Source organism: Crocodylus siamensis, chromosome 2, assembly GCF_052110815.1.
Source record: "Crocodylus siamensis isolate JL-2025a chromosome 2, ASM5211081v1, whole genome shotgun sequence".
In the NCBI taxonomy this organism is placed as follows: Eukaryota; Metazoa; Chordata; order Crocodylia; family Crocodylidae; genus Crocodylus; species Crocodylus siamensis.
In genome coordinates, this window is record NC_143396.1 from 294,394,237 (window position 1) to 294,415,530 (window position 21,294).

A 21,294-nucleotide genomic window follows, 5' to 3' on the forward strand; every position below is an offset into this window, starting at 1 on the left:
CTTTTCACTATGAATGTGTCAAGTTATTCATTTAGAATTATTTGTGTCTGCTTCGTGCCTGTTGTTATTTTCTATTTATTTGTCATTTATTAAGGTAAAATAAAACACGTGTATTTTTTCCAGTAGGAAATTCCACATTATAAATATTATTTCCTTTATTTTTTTCACATGAAAACATATGGTTTGTATAAACTCACACTGATTCTTCTAAACTCGTATTTACTAGAATCCAAGATGAGTAGCGTGGGGAAAGCGTGCCTCGTCTTGGGTCTGAGTACCAGCACTCTGTCTCCAGTTACGTCCAGGAGCAAGCAGTCGTCTAGGGCAGGGATCTGGCAGGGCACGGGGCAGCAGCATGCATTGGGAACAGGAGGCAGCAGGTGCTGGGGATCGAGCAGCACGTGATGGGGATCAGGCGGCGGCATGGGCTGAGAATCGGGTGGGGGCACAGGTGAATGGGGGCCAGTGGTGGGTTGTGGATTGAGGGACAAGTGGCAATGCAGGTGTGAGAGACAAATGGCAGGGGAGCAAGGGGGGCTGCTTGCTGCCCCCCTCCACAGCTGGGGGCAGATTTAAGAAAACCCTCCAATAATGAGGACACTATATATGGGAATTTACAGCAAGTTATAGAATTATAATGTTATAATTTTCTGTATATGAAATCTACCTATTTGGGGTGGTCATCCTACATTCAAAGCCTTCTTGGATTCAGGCAAATATGGTATTAATTGCAAAAATAAATCATCATAATTGATGCATATTATTCCTTCCAATAACAGAACACAGATGAGAACTGAAAATCCCTGTATCAGCACCAGTAGTAGCAGCAGTAGGCATCTCTCTGACTCACGGGATAATAAAATTAGGCCGAGTGAGGCATCAGCTGGCTGAACGTAATCCTTGCTTGAAAGATACAGCGAGGCTGAAGTGACCTCTCCAGAGCACGCAAGCCTGGGCAGTGTATATGGAGACAGCGAGCTGCCCACGCGCCAGTGTCCCCCTCTCAGCCTTGCTGCTTTAGTCCAAAGGAAAGGCAGGTGCCAGTACGTTTGGAGCCAGCTTGGCTGCAGGGGCTGTCGGTGCAAAGGAGAGCTTCCGTTTGTCCCTCTGTTGGGGCTCTGCTCTTGCCTGGCTTCTGACGAAGGTTAAAAAACCCAGTCTACCCAGTCATGGGGTGGACCTCACTTCCACAATTTTCTGGCAGCATTTCCTTCACCAGGGGTAAGACATCTCCATGCTTGGAGGTGTTTAAGACCCGGCTAGACAAAGCCTTGGCTGGGATGATGTAGTTGGGGCTGGTCCTGCTTGGAGCAGGGGTTGGACGAGATGTGACCTCCTGAGGTCCCTCCAACCCCCATTTTCTAAGAGTCTGTGACTCTAATAGTACCCCCAAGGTGCTCTTCTGCACAAAGCCGTTGGCACCCTAGAGCCACCGCCCAGCACTCAGCGATAAGTCACAGGTAGTCCCACCGACTGTAAGTTATGGTAGCAGGCAAACCGGACCTGACCTGCACCAGCACCACATTCCTAATTCCTGAGGGGAGGCTTTGCATGCATGTCACTATCCGTGCGTGCCCTTGCTGGTGTCCTTACTGTTTCTGAGACATTTGTAGAGCGATGACATGGCTTGGGACGCTTTACTTCCCAAGAGCTTTGGAGACCTCTTCTTCAGTGGCCTGTGTCTCTCCACATCCAGCCTGTCTTGTTTCTAAAAACCCAGCTCTCAGTCTCACCAAGGATGTGGATACACAAAATAGTTGCCAGTATCATATGTCGCCCCAACTGCTTTGTGCCTGCAATGAGAAAATCTTTGTTTTTGCAAAGTGATACATTTGCCAATATGTCTGACTGTCTTGTTTGAAATAGTCCCCAAGTGGTGGGGACATGTGGTTTGGGGTGACATGAAAAGGATTTTCCACGCAGTCACAGCCCAAAATCATCTCCTTGGGGCTGTTAGTTGAGAGGCTGGCACATAAAAACCAAGCTTCGGGTCAGGCAGGGGCCTCCGGGTGGCAGCAATTTGTGTTTTGGGATTTTGTCCTGTAATTCTGGCCTAAACTCAGCTCCTTATTGGGGTTATGCACATAGCATAGGCCAGGGTGGATGCATGGCAGTCTGGTACTCAAAAACTAGACTCAGGTCAGGCTGGGACCTACGCAGGTTTCTTCCAGAGACTCCCCCGGTGGCGGGGATGTCTGGTTTGGGGTGATCAAACTGGGTTTTGCCCCATAATCCCAGCCCAAAAGCAGCACAGTTGGAGTACCAAAGACATTGTACCAAGAGGTACCCCCTCTCCAACTGAAGGATCAGAGCAGGTGCACAAGCGCTGTGGGAGGTGTAGGGACTCTCCTCCCCCATAGAGCAGAGCCAGACCACCAATAGGGACTTGACCATATACCTTGTAATGAGGGAACAATACTGGGAACATAACCAGTAAAAACAAGGGGGTATAGGGGACACTACAATGCCCCAAAGGGGCAGGATTCAACAACTTACAATCACTGACATTCACCCAGTTGACAAAAGACAGGGTTAACCGAAATGTAAAACACAGACCGCAGAACAAACAATACTGGTTGGTATTACTGGAAATACAAAAAGGCACAAAATGCAAAATGACAAGGAATATAGGGCCTAGGTACCTGGAGAGGGAGAAAGGGGGAAAACACGATGGCCACTTTCCACAACAAGAGGAAAGTTTCTCCATTAGCTCACTCACCCCAAGTCCCCAGAACTCAAACTTGAACCCAGATCGCCCACATGATAGGCAGAAACACCACCCCACAGCCACCCAGCCTGGTGCTGCTCCCGCCTGCGAAGGGTCTTGACCTTCCTCACGTCGCACTGCCCGGCCTCTGACCGGAGGAGCGGGAAGCAGGGCTGGGAACCCCCCAGGTCACTGCTCAGATCCTGGCTGGAGCAGGGGAGCCTCTCCTGGGGGCTGCAGCCTCTCCCCGGGGACCCTGGAGCCCAGCGGGGCCTCTCCTGCCGGCTGCACGCCGCGCTGCCTGCGGGTCCTGCTCTTTCAGGCTCTTCTGGGGCACTGCTCCTGCCCCCGGCCCAGCTCTTTAAAACCCTTTCCTCCTGGTCCCTCACTGGTCTCCCGAGTCAGCTGTGCTGCCCCTTTTATCCCCCTCCTGGTGACCCCAGGGTCCTATCAGGGGACATGGAGGGTGAGTCTCGGGGGCCTGACTGGTGCGGAAAGGGAATCCCAAGTCCTCCAATGGTCTTTTCCCTTTCAAAACCCCTGGGCCAGGTCGCTGCCAGCTAGCCCCCCATCCTGAGCAGGTAAGGCTGGGGTCTGTTAGTGGGCAGGCAGGCGCACAAACCCTGAGCTTCAGGCGGGAGGGGGGACTGCCGGGGCATGTGATGGCGAGTCCCTTGGTGGCACAGACGTGTATTTGGGGGGTATCCAAGGAGCTTCTTGCCCCGTAACCCCAGCCAAACTCAGCTCCTTTCTCAGCAACGTAGGTAGCGCACAGGCCTGGGGGCTCTCGTGAAAACGGCCCTTCTGGTCGCCCTGCGCTCTGCACGGGGCTCTCAGGAGAGTCGCCAGCGCTGGGGCCGTGTGGCCTGGGGTGACCCAGGAGGATTTCACCCCCTAATCCCACCCCGAACTCAGCTCCATAGACACCGGCAACGCATTTACATGCAGGCAGGCCTGCGGGCCCACGATCGGCAGGCTGGCTTGTGAGAGCCGCTCCGGGGCAGGCAGGGCTGCGGCGGAGCCCCGGGGGGTGGAGCCCTGTGTTTTGGGGTGACCAAAAAGGATTCTGCCCGTGACCCCGGCCCAAACCCAGCTCCTCATTCGGGGCCACATGCGCAGTGCGCCACAAAGCAGAGCCGCTGGTCAGGTGGCCCGTGGCCACCCTCCCTGACTGAGCAGGACCCCAAAATACGAACATCGAGTCCTGAAAGACCCCGGGCAGCATCTGTCCCGGACTCCCCTCATCGCCACGCTGTCACGTGCAGGGAGCCCCGTTTCCGGAAACGCGGACGGAGGAAATCACACATTTGTTTCTTTCTAGGAGAAAAATACACGAGACCGCACACGCGCACGTGGCAGCGCACGTGGCAGCGCACGCAGCCTCCCGCGCCACCAGCGGGCGCCGGGGTAGTCGGGGGCGTGGCCGAGCCGCGGGGGCTGCGTGCGCAGCCCGCTGGCGGGGGGGCAGCGCCGGAAGTGCTGGCGGCGGCGCCGGATATGGGGGCGGGGCTAGCGCCGGAAGTGCGGGCTGCAGCGCCGGATGTGGGGCAGTTGCTGAGAGGAGCAGCGGGGGGTAAGTGGGCGGCGGGATCCGGCCCGGCCTCTCAACCCGGGCGGGGCGGCGGGCAGGACCCCGCGGGGTGCAGAAGGGGCGGAGCGGGGTGGTGTCCGGGGGCAGCTCGCTCCAGCCGCAGCGACTTGGACGTTACGAAGAACGCCCGGCGAGGGGCCCTGCGTGCTGCCGCGGGCTTCCTCCGTGAGGCGGGCGGAGTCGCTTGGGAAGGCGCGGGGGTCGGACTGTGGGCGCGGTGGCCGGGACACGCGAGTCCCGCGCTCCCGGCGCCGCCGTTCCGTGCTTCCCCGGCACCGGGCCGGTCCCACTTTCGCTTCCCGCGCCGGGTCCTGGACTTCCCGGGTGTCTTTTGTCTCATCTGCTCCATGCTCGGGAGGGTTTATGGGGATTTTTTCTTCTTTCCTCCGCAAGAGCTCCTTGTCCCTTGGCAGTGTAGTGGCTGGATGTGGGGGCTCCCGGTGGACTTTTCCCAAGAAAGCCCGTAGTGTGTAAGCCTGGGCTCTGAACCTGGTTTCGCTGCGTGCACATGGCATATTCTGCTATCAGCTGATACACTCACGATTGAAGCTGCGTGGGGGAGACGGTTGCAGGTGGCAGCTGGGACTCATGGGGCACCCCGCTGAAACCCGCGTCACAGGACCGGCACTTTACCCACATGAGCCCACATCCCCTCGTGAAAGGAACGGCTCTGCGGCGTTTGCCCTGACCGCCTTGTCTTGTGTCTCGTGAGTGCAGGGCAGTGTCAAAATGGCGGATGACAACGAGGAGCTACAGGCAGATGAAGAGGTCCCCGCTCCGGCTGAGGACGGCTTCGAGCAGCTGGAAATCGATAGCCCTGCGGAGCGCAGCGGCCACGTAGCCGTGACCGATGGACAGTGCATGTACGTCTGGGGCGGCTACAAGGTACGCCTCTCTGGGCTGCTCTTCCTTTATTACAGTCTATGGTTTTACCACGATGTCCCAGTCTGACAAAGAGCTTATCTCTGCACTCGCCAAGGTGTCAGTCGTTAAGGATCTTCTCTACATTGGCAGGCCCCACTGCTTGCAGCCAGACTGTATAATGTAACAGCTGTTAAAATGAGGTTTCATGTGGCGAGTGCTTAATTATGATTTTAAGATGATCTTTAAGGCTTTAAAAAGGGTCAGTGAGGATCTAGTTAGGGAATTTCTGGAGGGACTGGATGTATTTAAATCAGCTGGACAATCTCCACCCCCGAGTGCTGAGGGAATTAGCTGAGGTCATTGCAGGACCCCTGGCGTTGGCTTTACAAGCACTCGTGGTGCTCTGGTGTGGTGCCAGAGGACTAGAAGAGGGCCAGCATGGTTCCCATCTCAAAAAAAGGGAGGAAGGAGGACCTGGGGAACTGTAGGCCAGTTAGTCTTACCTCGATCTTGGGTAAGCTTTTTGAGAGAATTATGCTCAAAATACACATGTCCATGAGGGGCCAGAGGGGAAGATCATGCTTGGTGGCAACCAACATGGGTTCATTAGTGGCAGGTCCTGTCAGACCAACCTGGTAGCCTTCTACGACCGGATCACCAAATCCTTAGATGCAGGGGTAGCAGTGGACATAGTCTTTCTGGACTTTTTGAAGGCCTTCGACACTGTCTCTCACCCTGCTCTCATTATGAAACTGGGCGCTGTGGTGTCGACACCCACACAGTCAGATGTGTCACCAACTGGCTGGAGGGCCGCACCCAGAGAGCGGTGGTGGACGGGTCATTTTTGACCTGGAGGGACGTGGGCAGTGGGGTCCCCCAGGGCTCGGTCCTCAGGCCCGCACTGTTCAACATCTTCATCAGGGACTTGGACGAGGGGGTAAAAGCACCTGTTCAAATTTGCTGATGACACTAAGATGTGGGGGGATGTGGGCACGCTAGAAGGGAGGAATAGGCTGCAACCGGACCTGGACAGGTTACAGGGGTGGGCGGATGAGAACAGGATGGGATTCAACACTGACACGTGCAAGGTGCCGCACCTGGGGAGGAAGAACCAGCACCATACCTACAGGCTGGGGAACTCCCTTCTCGTCAGTGCAGAGGCCGAAAAGGATCTTGGAGTCATCACTGACTCCAAGATGAACTTGGGCCGGCAGTGTGGGGACACGGTCAGGAAGGCCAACTGCACCTTGTCCTGCATCCACAGATGCATCTCGAGCAGGTCCAGGGAGGTGATCCTCCCCCTCTATGCGGCACTGGTCAAGCCACAGTTGAAGTGCAGCGCCCAGAACTGGACACAGTACTCCAAGAGGGATGTGGACAACATGGAGAGGGTCCAGAGGAGGCCACTCACATGATCCGGGGGCAGCAGGGCAGGCCCTACGAGGAGAGGCGATGGGACCTGAACCTGTTCAGTCTCCACAAGAGAAGGCTATGGGGGGATCTAGCGGCCTGTTACAAAGTAGTCAGAGGGGACGAGCAGGCATTGGAGTCCCTGTTCCCCCGAGCACTACCAGGAATGACTAGAAATGGTCACAAGCTGGTAGAGGGTAGATTCAAACTAGACATCAGGAAGAGCTATTTCACAGTCAGGGCAGCTAGGATCTGGAACCAACTTCCAAGAGAAGTGGTGCAGGCTCCTACCCTGGGGGTCTTTAAGAGGAGGCTTGACAGTCACCTTGCTGGGGTCGTTTGACCCCAGTATTCTTTCCTGCCATGGCAGGGGGTTGGACTAGATGGTCTACTCAGGTCCCTTCCGACCCTACTAACTATGAAAAATGATGTGAAGCCCTTGTTAACCTAGAGAATAATTTACTTTACATTTGTAAGTGGTTTCTTGTAGGAAGCAGTTTTTCTGTTTGTTTGGGTTTTCTTGCCTGGTTTAACTTCTGGGAGAGAAGGAAATATTGGTAGTGGACTGAAGTCAGATGTGCATGTTGGTACACAGAACTGTCTGCGTGGTTTGTCAGCACACCTTTACTTTAGATCAGGGACTTTCAACCTTTTTTAATAAGTGTACTCCTGGTGGCCAGATGCAGAGCGGGGTGGGATGGCACATAGCTGGATGCGGAGCAGCAGCAGTGTGGGCTGGTGGATGGTGGTGGCAGCTGCTGCTGCGTGCAGACTTCCGCCTCTCCCTTCCCCAGGTCCAAGCGGCTGGGTGGCACCTGTGCAGCTGGCAGAGGGATGCCACTGCCCTCATCCCGCCCCTGCTGGTGACACGGGGTGGTGGGTGGCGGTTCTCTATCCCCACCTGCCTGCCCATACCCCCTAGGCCTTCATGAGTACCCTCGGGGGTATGCATACCCCCAGTTGACAACCCCTGCTCTAGATGCATTAGAACTTGCATTTCCTGAATAGATTGCTAATCATGTGTGTGCATGATTTTTACTCAAAGGCAAGAGGTAGGATAAACTCCAGCAAATTAAATTTACCTTTAAATGTCCTGAAGTAAGGCTCTAGTGCTGGTTGTTCAACCCCAGCCTGTGGGTCACATCCAGTGCATGGGACCATGTCATCCAGCCCTCCGGGGTCCCCAAGGGCTCAGCAGTTTGGCAGCTGGAGAACAGTAGCAGCAATTGCTGCTGCTGTGCTACCAAATTTCTGGACCCATGGGGAGTCCTGTGCATGCCAGACCGTCACATGGAAGTTGCCCTGGGCCTGATCCAGGCATACGGGTCAGCTGGAAGAGGTGTGGGCCCTGAACCTGTAGCTTTGAGCCTGTACCTCCTCCTAGTGTCCTGTCTGGCCCACAGCCCAGCCTGGAGCCACTCTTCTGGCCTGTGCCAGCAAAAGCTTGAGCGCTGCTACTTTAGTGCCTTTTTTACAGCTGAGGAAGTGATTTTTCCTCCCCTGTTAACACTTGCCTGCTTCTGTAGTCATCTATGAGATGGCCTGATTCCCAGCTCGAGCTAGCATGGTCCTGAGGCTGCTTAAATAGTTTTGTTTTGTATTGGCTTCCTGAGGGCTGCTAAACAAGCAGGAATTGAAGGACTGCAGCACACACTACCCTTACTAACCCCTCATCCTACTTTCTTCCATAACCACTACAACTAGTGGTTTTGGGGGACCTAAAACTCTTGAACTTACTCGGTTTTAAATGTCAAGCTTTTCTGTAATGGTAGCCTTTTGTTTTCATCTTATCCCTGCAGAATGCTCAAGTGAGGGGCTTTTATGACTTTTATCTGCCTAAAGATGAAATATGGATCTACAACATGGAGACTGGAAGATGGTACAGTACATAAATAGTTTTCAAAATGCAAGCACTAATTTAAGAGAGCAAAAGTGGAAATTTCAAGTTGGATCTTTAAGCCACAGAGACCAGATGTATTTATTTTCTGGGTGGAGAGGGAAAGTCCTTTCTGCTTGAGAATTTCCCCTTTTGTTCTTGGAGGTGAAGGAGTCCTTGGGCCTCTGCATCAGGCACAGAGGACTCCTTCCCCAAATAAAGTAAAATAAAATAGTTGATTCCCTAATTAGCGTGTTTCAAATATTGTAAGGGGACAGGGATGATTGATAACCAGTCCTGCATGTCTTTCATGCACACCTGCGCTCAGCTTTTAACTCAGACTGCCAGACTAAATGCTTTTCCTCTCAACAAAATACTAATCCAGTTTCTGTTTATTGTATGATTGTGTTTTAAAACCGTCTTTCTAGGAAGAAAAGTAAAACAGAGGGGGATGTTCCGCCTTCCATGTCTGGAAGTTGTGCTGTGTGTGTTGACCAAGTGGTGTATTTATTTGGCGGACATCATGCACGTGGGAATACAAATAAGGTCAGTGACTCCAAGATGAATTATATTGTTACCCTTCATCAGTAAATAATTTTCAACCCCATTTTATACCAAATGCAGGCAGGTGAGTTCTAAGCTCATTACAAACTCATCCAAAGCAGGAAAATATCACCTCTTACACTACAACAGCTTTCTTCTGGGCAGATAGATGGGGTTAGCAGAGTCTCTGTCATTGTGAACATCAGTGTGAAGGAGGTCACTAAGTCTTCCACAGCTTCTCCAACAGGATATTTTCATTTGCTTTGTTTTTTGCTTGGAACATGCAGATTAACTTTTTCTTGGCCTCAATTGTGTCCTCAAATTGAAGTAATCCAAGCAACATCCTTTTACGCCTGCCAAAGAATCTTTTGACTGACAAGAAATAATAGGTCAACTCTATCCACTAGTTTTATGAGTTGCGGTGATAATCCTGGTGCAGTAACCACATTTGTTCTGTACTCGTACTACCTGAGCAGTTGAAGGCTGCTGCTTTAAGTTTGCAAAGTTGGAGTTTCCAGAGTATACTGAAATCTTAAGCTCCTACCGGGATAGAAATTGAAGATGCCTTGACCTGGTTCCGGTAGCTTGCTTTCCCCCGAGGCTGCTATCTTGTGCTGTGACAGCCTGTGATTTCATTTGAAAGTATCTTGTGTTTGTAGTATAATACAAACAGGGTGTGTCTGCATGTGCATTTATGCAGTCTTAAAATTATTGCACAGTAAATGTGAATAGGCTGGTGTCTAGATGTGCAGACATTGCAGTACATTAGCGCTGTGTGTGGACTGACTTGGGATGAACGTTAGTCCCAAGTCAGTCCACACACTGCACAGTAAAGCATCTATATGGGCATTACTGCGCTGTAACCAATCGGGCGTAAATTTGATACCTGCATGATGGTATCAAATCGTAATTTACTCTCAAGTTGTGTAGTAAATATAGTGACTTATGGCAATACAGGTATGCATGTGTAGACATGCATCAGCACTGTGCAGTAATTTTGATTACTGTAAAATAAATATGGAAGTGTAGACATGCCCACTGAGTATAACCTTAGATGTTATATCTGAAGATACTTCAAAGCTGGAGTTGAAGTATGATTTGCTTCCTATTTATGACAAGATTAGATTTTAGAGTTCATTAATGCTAGAGTTTCAGTTATTCATTTGCATATAAAATCATACACAAAGGGGAGAGATGCCTGCATCATAAAGATTTGCTGACAGAATTCAAGTTGCAGTGGAATGGAGAGGGCCATTGCTTTGTACACTCCTCCAGCCATCCTGTATCAGCCTCTGGATGAGAGTAAATTCAATGCCAGTGGTCCTGTCATAGGAGACGAGCAGTGATAAGGCCGGTTGCTGTCAGATGCCGAGTGTCCTTGGCCCTGTACTTGAACTTGTACTGCATGCAGCTTGGGGGGGGAAAAATTGTGTAGCGTTGCATAATAACTTAGGATTCAAACCTTTAATAAACACCGGCTACTCTTTAGATTTAAGCTCACTATGTAGGTTAACAAAGTCTCTTTTTTCTTTCAGTTCTACATGTTAAACTCAAGAGCTAAGGACAGTGTATTGCAGTGGGTAAGAGTAGACTGTCAAGGAGTTCCCCCATCATCTAAGGACAAACTTGGAGTTTGGGTTTATAAAAACAAGTAAGGATTTTGAAAACAACTCTAATTCTCTCATTGACTGGATGTGTCTCCCCCCACCCCTTTTGTCTTTTGCTCTTGTCAATGTCTTGTATCTGGTGTGAACAGAATTGGTGAAGGGAATCACTTTACATGCTCTGTGTGTGCATGTGCACACAAGCACAAAACTTTGGGTGTTCTTAAGCATAGTTTTATATTTATATAATGCTTGTGTATAAAAAGACATGCAAACATGTTTAAAATCCTAGATTGGTTCTACATATCAATATTTTAAGTGTTCAGCCTTTAACACCTCTGAAAGTAGGAACACTTCCCTTCTAGACGGGATGATGTCTGCATTGCAAAGTGTTGCCAGGTGGTTATTCATTTTAGTCTAGTCAGGCAGAAGGAAGTGCAGTGTGGCATCTTAGTATTTGAGTGGCATGAGCTTTAGTAGGCAACAATCTACTTCACCAGGTGCTGCATCTGATGAAGTGGGTTTTTGCTCTTGCCTCTTGGAGGTGTTACCTGAGGCGCACCTCACCTGCTCTTCCTTCTGCCTGATTGCATACTGGCAAGTGCCTTGCTAAGCCTGGTGGAAGACAGGCACAACACAGATTCGTTGCCGGACCTAAGAATGGGGTGTCCCCCTCATTTCAAGGTGCTTGGTGTGCTTCTGGTTCTGCTTCCTAGTTCAGTGAATGCCAGATTAAGCAAACTAATTCAGGAGGGTGTCGCGGTGATGTGAGTTTGCATTGCTGCCACTGAAATGGTGGGTCTTTGACCATTCCCTCCAGGTAGTCCCCCAAGGGGAGACTGCTTGTGCTCCTGTGACTGGGGATCTGTGTGCTAGGAAGATGTTCTTGGCTTTGCAGAGCAGAAGCAGATTAGAGCAGTCTGTGAAGGAAGCAGTGGAGTAAATGCTGAGCAAAGTGATACCAGTGCCATTCTGCTCCCGGGGAGGGGTTGGGGGGAAGGGGCAGAGTTGTGAGGATGGAATGGGAACAGTAGTGATGCCAGGGGAAAGGTGTGTGTGTGTGTGTGTGTGACCCCCATGATTTGAATCTGTGCTGCAAAGTGGCTGAATAGAGGGGGAGGTGGAGCCCAGATGGCTTCACACCTAGAACCTGAGCAGGATTTACAAGCTCAGGCTGCAGTTCTTGGGAAGCAGGTTCAGGGTTCGGAGTGTGGCTGATGACGTACAGGCAGTGACGGGAGCCCCCACACGTAGATTACTTCCTGCCTGAATAAAACCTTGGGAGCCTGCTGGGTTTCCTTGTATTTTGTTCACTTACTGCCATTCCTGAGCACTGACTTGTAGTATGTGAGACTACAGCCCAGGAGTGCTAGCTAATTTGTGTTCAATTTCTGTTAAATAGGCTAATATTTTTTGGAGGTTACGGCTACTTTCCCGAGGAGAAGCAACGGGGAACTTTTGAATTTGATGAAACTTCTTTTTGGGTGAGTACCTGCCCCCCCCCCCAACTCCTCCCATTTAACATGCTGAAACTTGTCTTCTGCTTGTGCACTTCACATACAGAAGATAAAGCAGAAATGTTCTCTCAAAATGTAATGTTCTTCTCAATATCAATTTTTCCAAGAATTCGGGTCATCCTAGAGGCTGGAATGACCATGTACACGTTCTGGACACTGAAACCTTCACTTGGAGCCAACCAATAACCACAGTAAGTGCTTTTAAAAAAGAAATCTGACATGAAATAGCTGTTCAGCAGAACTGGTTTTTGTCCTGCTATTTTCAGGGCCTCCACTAGCTTCAAAGAGAGGCAGCACTATGCAAATGGCTATTGGCTGCTAGGGCTGTATTCCTGAACACTTTTTTGGTTGCACTTCTATCCTAACTAAGATGGAGAGCAGCTGCTGCTCAGAACTCTATGTGGATACATCCAGGGGCTCCTAGCAGTGGCTGGCTTCAGTAGCAGCTTTGAGTGGCCAACTGTGCTCCGAAGTGCCTCTTCTGCACTGCATTGCAGTCGCTTGCTGGGCTCCCTCCGTTTTATTCCTTACCTCTCCGCTTCCTGTAGTGCTTTGGCCCGAGGGTCCCATTGTACAGTTGAGCTCTAGCTCTGCTTGGTGCTTCTCTGGTATTTTGCTGAAGGAGAGACGGGCAAAGGCTGTTTGCCACTAAAAAGTGTTTGAAATCCCTGGGATATCGGTTCTTGTTTGCCCATGCCCCCCGTCCTCTTGCCCTTCCCTATACCACATGTGCATGCTACCAGTGTCCTAACTGGTCAGAGGGCAGTTTTCTCGAGCCTGTCAGTGCTGCTTGTGCAGGAGCCTACTTGCACTTCTTTGCTTAGCTCTCTGGTGCTGACTGCCTCAGTTGTAGGGTCCTGAACTGGAAGGATCTTGGGCCTCAGCCAGTCTGCTGATTCCTGCGTTCCATTTTGATGAGTTGGAGGGATTGCTGTGCAGTGACTTAAAGCACTCTTTCACAGCCATGGCAAGCTGAATGCTCTGTTGCTTCTGCACTGTTACAAGTGTCGGCTGTTCCCGTTGCACTTCCTGGAATGTGGAGTGTTGCTGTGGCCTACTGCAACGCAGGCAAGGAATGAGCGCTGGTCTTGTGGTTAGCATGAAACTGGATGTCAAGGGATCTGGATTCTGCTTCCAGCTCTACCGAACACTGGGGCTGTCCAAGTTCTCTTCCGTTTTCTCTACCTTATTTTTCCTGTCTGTGAAACAGACTGTTGCTCTCCCATGCACAGATTCTTCCAGGCTCCGAGTCTGTAAGTGGCTTTATCCTTGTGAAGAAAAGCACTGTGTAGGTGCTTTGAAGCACTGTCAGTAGGACGAGCCTGGAAAGGTCCCCTTAGATATGCAAAGGGTTTTTAAATTTAATTACAGTTTTTTAGCACATCAGTGGGGAGTTCAACTTTAATTGCAATGTCCCAGCTCCTCTCCTCCAGGAAGTGGGATGCTTGCTGTCTGTTTTGGCTCCCTTGTTGTATCTCCTCGTTTTGGTTTTTTCCCATTGTTTTGCTTCCCCTCCCACACAGGCATTATGATCTTGGAAGGGCAGCTGGCAAGGTGGAATTTGTACAAGCTGACAGCTCAGGAGAGTTTGGGAATTTCACTTTGCAGCTGAATCATAGTGCGGAGCAATAAAGAGGATCAGAGTAAAGAAGGTGACTGTGAGCTGTGATTTCACACAGTGGACATTTTAAAGCAGTTATTCAGTTGAGGAACAAACAAATACCAAGGAAGTGAAACCTGGTTTGAAATGGGAAGGCTTCTTATTTCGATTGCGCTTAAAATACTTTACATCAATATCTGAAAAAAATTCCCAGAAATAAATGCAAGATAAATTAGTTGATGATTCATCACTTCACTCTTTCAAGTAGGTCTGAGAGTTCCTAGTAAACATCCCTGACGGTCTGCATCTTGCTTCGATGCAGGACTCAATAGTAGGGTTACTGTATTTCCAGGATGTGATGCCCCTGCTTCCAATCGCCCTGCCCCACACTCTCCAGCTGCAAGCAGTTCCTTGCTGGGGCAAGCCAGGAAGTGCCAGGAAAAACTTTGAAGTTGAGCAAAGGCAGAGGAAAATTCTGGACATTTGATATTTTCAGAAACCGCTGGGACGAAGATGGGCGGATCCAAAAATAGGACATGTCCAGGGAAAACCTGGGCGTATGGTAACCCTACTCGGTAGTCTTGAGGCTTAAAGGAAAAAGCAACCCTTCTTTTACATACCCAGACCCACCATTGCAGACCAGGGCTAATCTACCGTTTCTGTGCCCGTGGGCTGGTTGTTGGCCTGTGGGAAATGGCATTCAGTTACATTTCAGATGTAAATGACAGTTCCCTTCTAAAGGGATCAGAGGTCTCTGACCAGGTGTCATGCCTCAGAGCTGTGCTGCCACTTGGAGAATGCTTCCAACCAAGCCTTCCTTTTCATTTTGCTTTTTCCTGTTACAGGGTAAAACACCTTCGCCTCGGGCAGCCCATGCCTGTGCTACTGTTGGCAACAGAGGTTACGTATTTGGAGGCAGATACCGAGTAAGTGTGGGGACAGTCTTACAGCTTTTGCTTCTGTATCCCTAAATCTGAGTGCTTCAATTTATTCTTTTTTCGTTTTAGGACTCTAGAATGAATGACCTTTATTATCTTAACTTGGACACCTGGGAATGGAATGAAACGTAGGTATCAAAACTTTCCAACTGGCTCTTTAAGCTAGCATGTAACTGAATATGCACACATGCTTTTCATAGATTCATAGATTCATAGATGCTAGGGTCGGAAGGGACCTCAATAGATCATCGAGTCCGACCCCCTGCATAAGCAGGAAAGAGTGCTGGGCCTACATTACCCCAGCTAGATACACATCCAACCTTCTCTTGAATACCCCCAGGGTAGGGGAGAGCACCACCTCCCTTGGGAGCCCGTTCCAGACCTTGGCCACTCGAACTGTGAAGAAGTTCCTCCTAATATCCAATCTAAATCTGCTCTCTTCTAGCTTGTGGCCATTATTTCTTGTAACCCCCGGGGGGGCCTTGGTGAATATATACTCACCAATTCCCTTCTGTGCCCCCCTGACGAACTTATAGGCAGCCACCAGGTCGCCTCTCAACCTTCTCTTGCGGAGGCTGAAAAGGTCCAGTTTCTCTAATCTCTCCTCATAGGGCTTGGCCTGCAGGCCCTTAACCATACGAGTGGCCCTTCTCTGGACCCTCTCCAGGTTATCCGCATCTTTCTTGAAGTGCGGCGCTCAGAATTGCACGCAGTACTCCAGCTGCGGTCTGACCAGCGCCCGATAGAGGGGAAGTATCACCTCCTTGGACCTATTACTGGAAAAGTGACTCTAATAGAAATTCAGAGCATTTACCACCCTTTATGCATTGCTATCAGAGACCAACCTGAACCTGTCTATGCTCCATTACCTTGTTTGTTTACTTATTAGTCTCTTTTTAAATTATCTGAATAAACCAAAATGCTTTCTTGCTGCCATCTCCTCTCCAGTTGCCATTACAAGACTATCCTCATTTAGTTTGATGTCTTCAGTGATTCCTTCCAGAAAGTCCGACCTGATGTTTAAAAACTGAGCTGTGCCACCCTAAACAAGAACTTTGAAGCTGTTGCTAGTAGTTGATCACAGTACTCCACAGCACTAAACCACGCAGATAATTAAATACCTGAAAATTTTTTTTAAAAAGGGACTGTTTTTCATTGTAGCTAGCCTTTAATGTGCAGTGCTTTTGTTTGAATGCAGCATTACACAAGGTATTTGCCCAGTAGGCCGATCCTGGCATTCTCTAACGCCAATCTCATCAGATCACCTCTTTCTCTTCGGAGGATTTACCACTGATAAGCAGCCACTGAGTAAGTAGCTCCAGAAAACTACTTTTTTTTTGTCTCAGTCTGAGCAGTTGCATGTATAAACTTTGGTTCAGCTGCAGAGTCTTTGCCAGCAGTGTAATACCTGGCCACTGCCTGGTGCCTTCCACCTCTAGAATTAGCAGAGGTCCAGTTATGGGAGAAACTGAGGCACAGGTAAGTGAATTGCCCAAGGTTATCCAGCAGACAGTGGCAGAAGCAGGAATCATACTGCTCTCTTGAGTCCCAGCTGTTGACTATACAGCGTGTTCTTAAGGGCTGTTGTTGCTGCAGTGCTGTTAGCCCCTGAGAGGCCATGTTACGCTGCTTCCGACTTAGGAAGCTGCCTGCCTGGAGCAGTGCTGGGTTCTGAGGTATCGTTCTGGAGCTCAGCATCTTCACCAGGGAGGCAAAGCCTGTGAGCTCTTCATCCACCACCATCAAGCTCAGGAGATGCCTCTTCAGCTCCATGAATTAAGCTCTCAGATCAAGTTACACACTGTGCTCAGTTTTTATTCGGGCTTTTCCCTTAGGTGATGAAGATCTGGTAAATCTCCCGGGCCAGTTTTAAAATCCTTCTGAAGCAGGTAATGCAGGCTGAGACGCGAGACCTTCCCTTACTAGAACTAGTTTGATGACAGTATGGAATAACACTCTGTGTTATTGTAGGCTTTGTTAGGCAGAGTGTAAGGGTTAAATCAGTAAACTGCCCCAGAGACGGTATGCAAGCCTGTTTGGGAGTGGACTGAATCTGCACAGTGGAACTAGCTCCTGGAAGGAATTGGGGAGGTCTGGAATAGCTGAGAATGAGGGAGGCTTAAAGCAGTGACTGGCTGTACCTGCTGGCTAGCTCAGCTCTAGGCAGGGTAAGAGAAATGAGATAAACAGTATTTATGGAGTAAAAATAGTTTAGGCACCACACCTCATCTGCTTGGTACCTAGTTGGTTAGTAAACACACAGTTCAGCTGAATGTGAGAGAGGGCCAGAGGGCCAGTGATTGGACTAAGTGCATCCATATGTGTATGAGGCCTGCTGGTTGGCCATTCCTTCTGTTGGCCAGCCTGACTAATGGTGCTAAAGCTAGCTGGATTATGCTTGTTGCATCTCCTTGCAGTCGGAGCTGACCACCCTGTGGAGCAACACCAATTACTGGTTGTAAGAGCAGGTGCTATTTAACGATCATAGTAAAAATTACTATCAACAAGGGGGTGCACGTTACCCCCTGTGCCCTGGTAAACATCAGCCATTACCAAGGAAGAGCTTTCACGCAGCTGGCAGGGGTCAGGTTGTTTTGGCAGCGGTGACACGTTTGGTGTTGTGTCTTTTTGTTTTCAGGTGACGCTTGGATTTATTGCATTAGCAAGAATGAGTGGATACAGTTTGAGCATAACTATTCAGAAAAACCAAGGTAAGGGATTGCATGTGGGGGCTTGTTGTCTTCAGTTGTGCAGACCAGTGAGGCAGCCTGGCATTGGTACAGAGGGAGTCCCATGTGTATCCCAACACCCCCCCGTGTTAAGCATCAGGTGAGCAGCAGCTTTCCGAAGGAAGCGTGTCACTGCTGCCAGAGGCAGACCTCAGTGTCTGTTGAGAGGATTCTGGTGACTCATGAGCAGTCACTACCGCTCACTTAGATGCCACCATTTCCACAGGCTGCCAGTAAGAATTTGTGCAAGCAAAACTGTCCCTAAGTTTGGAAACAAAAACAAGGCAAGGGAAGTTTTCTTACCCACATCCCTAAGCTACGCCCTAGGCCTCCTTAGAGTCCCACTGATGTTTTTGTCGGAGATCGGCTACCCTGCTGATTCTGCCAGCCCTAGGTGCTGAGGACCCTGGACTGTCACTGGTCACGGGATCATCTAAAGGACTCCAGCTCTAACATGGCCAGTCTCTAAGAAGCCTCAAAGCCAGTCCCCCTCATCAACACGATTTGTATCAGGCACTAATGCCTTGCTGAAATGTTTTGGAAGGGACCATAGTTCTGAGAGCTACTGGGCTTATGCCAACCACCATTGGCTACTGGGACGGACAAAGCTGCACGTGTTGCAGGAAGCGGACTGAGGCATCCAGAACACTTCTACACGTGCTCTGGGGATAGTAGGGGGAAAGGGGCGGCACTTTAATTGGAGCGACTCTGAGAACCACTCTCATTGAATCATTGCACGTCTTGTGTATCAGCATCTCCACATTTAAAAATGGTGGCGGGGGTGCTTGAACTAAAGCTCGTTCAACAAGCTTTAGATAAAGTGCCCGCAGCACCATTTTTAAGCATGTGGGGACGCTGATACGTGAGATGCACGAGGCCGGTGGAGCGTGGCAGTTGCTACACTCCAGCAGCCTGTGCTTGGGCGTAGGTGCCCCTAAGGCTGGCCTAGGTGTTGGACACCAAGTCTGACGATTGTGTGCACTGGCAGGCAGTTCCTGCATGGTGCACACCATTCCTACGCAGTAATACAGGATACCACGCTCAGGATAGACAGTGGGAAAAGAACTTTGTCACTGGCGATCGGATTGGCAAATATGGCCCTGGCGTGCCAAGCTAACCTTCCACCCACCTTGTGTTGTGGCACCTTGAACTACTGGTCTTCCTGTAGGGTTCAGAAACGTGGATGAAGTACTTAAAGCTGTGGCAGCAAACCTCATGTAGTGTAACGAGTTACAGACTAGCTGTTAAACAGATCAGCATCCAAGCGCAGCTTCTTGAGTCCACCAAGACAGCACTGCCTGTGTGCGCAAGGTGTTTTTAAGCTGCTTGGCCCTGCTTCATTTTCTCACCCAAGTAACTTAAAGTGCATGCACTTGATTAGATGAGGGCTATCCTGCCCTGTGCAGCCTTGCTGAGGTGCAGGACTAAGTATTCACGAAGGGAGTCCAAGTCGAACCTCATGTTTGCATTTTATGTTTTAGCGTTCTCCTGTAATGGCTGATGTTGCCTTTTGCCTCTCCCCCATTGCTTGCAGGTTGTGGCACACGGCTTGTGCCAGCGAGGAAGGGGAGGTGATCGTGTTTGGTGGCTGTGCCAACAATTTGCTTGCCCACTCCAAAGCAGTAAGTCTGGCTGTTTGCCTGTCAGAATCTGGCCTGCATCGTGTTTCCACCCTAGTGCTGCTGTTGGCAGGAACATCCCCTGCCTCCCCAGTGCAGTGCATACCTGGTCTGGGATGTGAAACACCTTTTCCTACTGCCAGTGTGACGAATGAAGCTTCAGAAGGAAAAAACCTGTTCAACTGTTGCTGATTTAAGGAATGAGCTGTCTTTGGGCTCCCCCTTGTGTTGCATCAGACAGGCCGCTACTTTCATCTCTGTTCCCCTGTCTGTGCTGGCAGGTTGACTTCTGCTCCACCAGCCCATGGTGCAGCGCTCGCTGCCTTTTAAACTTTCACACAAGCATTTGTCCTGCCTTCTTCTACCTCATGAGTTTCCTTCAGATCTTCCTCACAACCCTCCTGCGTCTGGCTCACCAGACTGCTGGCAGTTAAGTGCCTGGTGTGCTGCGAGCTCTCTGGGCCAGGCCTGGGTCCGGGGGGCTGTTCTGTGCTATACATCCTGTAGAAATGAGCTTAGTTCACGTCTCAGGCTCCCAAATGTTACAACATAAATGTACTTAACCAGAAACCTCTCTATCTCTCTTTCCAGGCTCACAGCAATGAGATCCTTGTGTTTTCTCTGCAACCAAAATCTCTTGTGAGGTAAAACAAAAGATAGGAACTCCTGCCTTGACTTCAGCATTACTGTCTGCTCTCTCCCTCCCTTCCCCCTCACTGCACTCGGCACTAGGTGTGCTAGGGGTCTTGGGGAGCTTGTATTGGCTTGTTTACCAAAGGAGGCCATTAATCAGTGGTGTAACAATGCCATTATGGCTACTGACACTTACGAGCTGTTAGCTAATTGTTTCAAAGGAACAAAGTAGCTCTAATGTAGAAGTTTCTGACCTGTTGCTATTTACTGTATTGGAAGAGGTCAGCTCCTATTAAGAGACTCTCCTTTCTTTTTTTTCAGGCTGTGCCTAGAAGCAGTTATCTGCTTTAAAGAGATGTTAGCCAGCTCCTGGAACTGCCTCCCAAAACACTTGCTTCATAGCGTCAACCAGCGGTTTGGCAGTAACAATACATCTGGCTCCTAAGACTCCCGCTTTCAATTACACTGAACAAGTGCATGGATGAACATTTCTAAAAGATGTAATAATTTTACCAACTAAGTGTGGCAGGCGTGAAACTTGTATAGATTACAAATCGGCATCGTTGTAGGTAGTAGCTTCTCAGCTTTAAGGTGCATGTGAATGGCTTAGAGAACTTATTTTTGTGTAAAGATGTTTGCAATAAATGTATTTAATGCAAGTGGAGATGTATCCAGTGCTTAACCAGTAGCAGGTTTGCTCAACTTACTGCCACCCTTTCATTAACTGATTGTAAGAAACCTGTTTCAAAGGGGGTCAACTCTCCATTGCCAAGAGGTGGAGTAGGTAAGACGATAGTTTGAGGATCGATGGTACTCACTAAACGGGGCAAGACGCAGCATTATGTTGACAGTGATCTGTAAGTACAGCAATCTGAGGATAGATTCCCTGAGTGGCCCGTGCTAGTATTTAAATGTTAGAAAACAAAAACAGTCTGTAAGTGTATAGCGATAGAAAAACTTGAGTTTGTTCTGGGGAACTCTTGTCGTTTAACCCTCCTGTTGTTGTGATACTGCTTCTAACTTGTTTTCTAGCGTTTTAGAGCCTCTGTGGTGAAATGCGGCTCACATCCTTTGCCTTTAGCCTCTCAGGAGCTTTACTTATTAAGCCTCCATTGTTAGTCAGCAGTGGAGACTCAAGAGTTAATTAGCACCCTTGGCTGAGGATGGTCAGCTCTGCCTGGAGGTAGCTTTGAGTAACATCCTTGCTTTCGAGTCCCACGCATCTTGTGGAACCAGCTCAAATGTGCCCGCTCTGCTCTGCTTAACTGGGAAACTTTACTTGGTGTGGGCTGCTGTTATAATCCATGCCAAGAACTGTCTGCATCTGCCTTACTTATGCTCAGTGTCTCCATGGGCTCCAGCTCACCCACCACTGATGGGAGATTACAGTTAAATCCTTGAAACCAATACAAATAAAGGGCTTTAAAAACGAGAGCAAGTCACTTTCAGCACTCTACTTCCTGTGTCAGTTCTTTTCATTGTAGAATTGCAGGCCAGGTTTGATTTGGATCGACACAGCACTTGATATAGCTCAACCCAGGTGGCTACAGTTCAGAAATCACACAGGAGTGCTAGGGCAGTATTTATACCATCCAGTCTTACTGCTGTGGGTGGGGAGCCCCAGTCTGCACCATGTGCCTGGAGCAAGCTGCTTAGAAACCAG

At 49.6% G+C, this 21,294-nt stretch overlaps 1 protein-coding gene across 3 annotated transcripts; it reads left to right on the forward strand.

The window, feature by feature from the left end:
• Window positions 1–4,208: 4,208 nt before the first annotated feature.
• KLHDC2 (kelch domain containing 2) lies at window positions 4,209–21,065 on the forward strand. 3 transcript variants are annotated; one of them, XM_090034445.1, is made up of 14 exons: window positions 4,209–4,280; window positions 5,016–5,183; window positions 8,372–8,451; window positions 8,877–8,994; window positions 10,527–10,642; window positions 11,998–12,079; window positions 12,220–12,303; window positions 14,558–14,638; window positions 14,720–14,778; window positions 15,849–15,958; window positions 17,289–17,361; window positions 18,914–19,001; window positions 19,590–19,642; window positions 19,953–21,065. In XM_090034445.1, exons 2-14 carry the CDS (start codon window positions 5,028–5,030, stop codon window positions 20,074–20,076), a joined length of 1,224 nt encoding a protein of 407 aa, XP_089890571.1. In that variant the 5' UTR covers window positions 4,209–4,280; window positions 5,016–5,027; the 3' UTR covers window positions 20,077–21,065. The 3 variants fall into 3 exon arrangements, with proteins under 3 accessions (XP_089890571.1, XP_089890569.1, XP_089890572.1); XM_090034443.1 differs by lacking the exon at window positions 4,209–4,280 and adding an exon at window positions 4,321–4,768; XM_090034446.1 differs by lacking the exon at window positions 4,209–4,280 and adding an exon at window positions 4,321–4,463.
• Window positions 21,066–21,294: the final 229 nt, after the last annotated feature.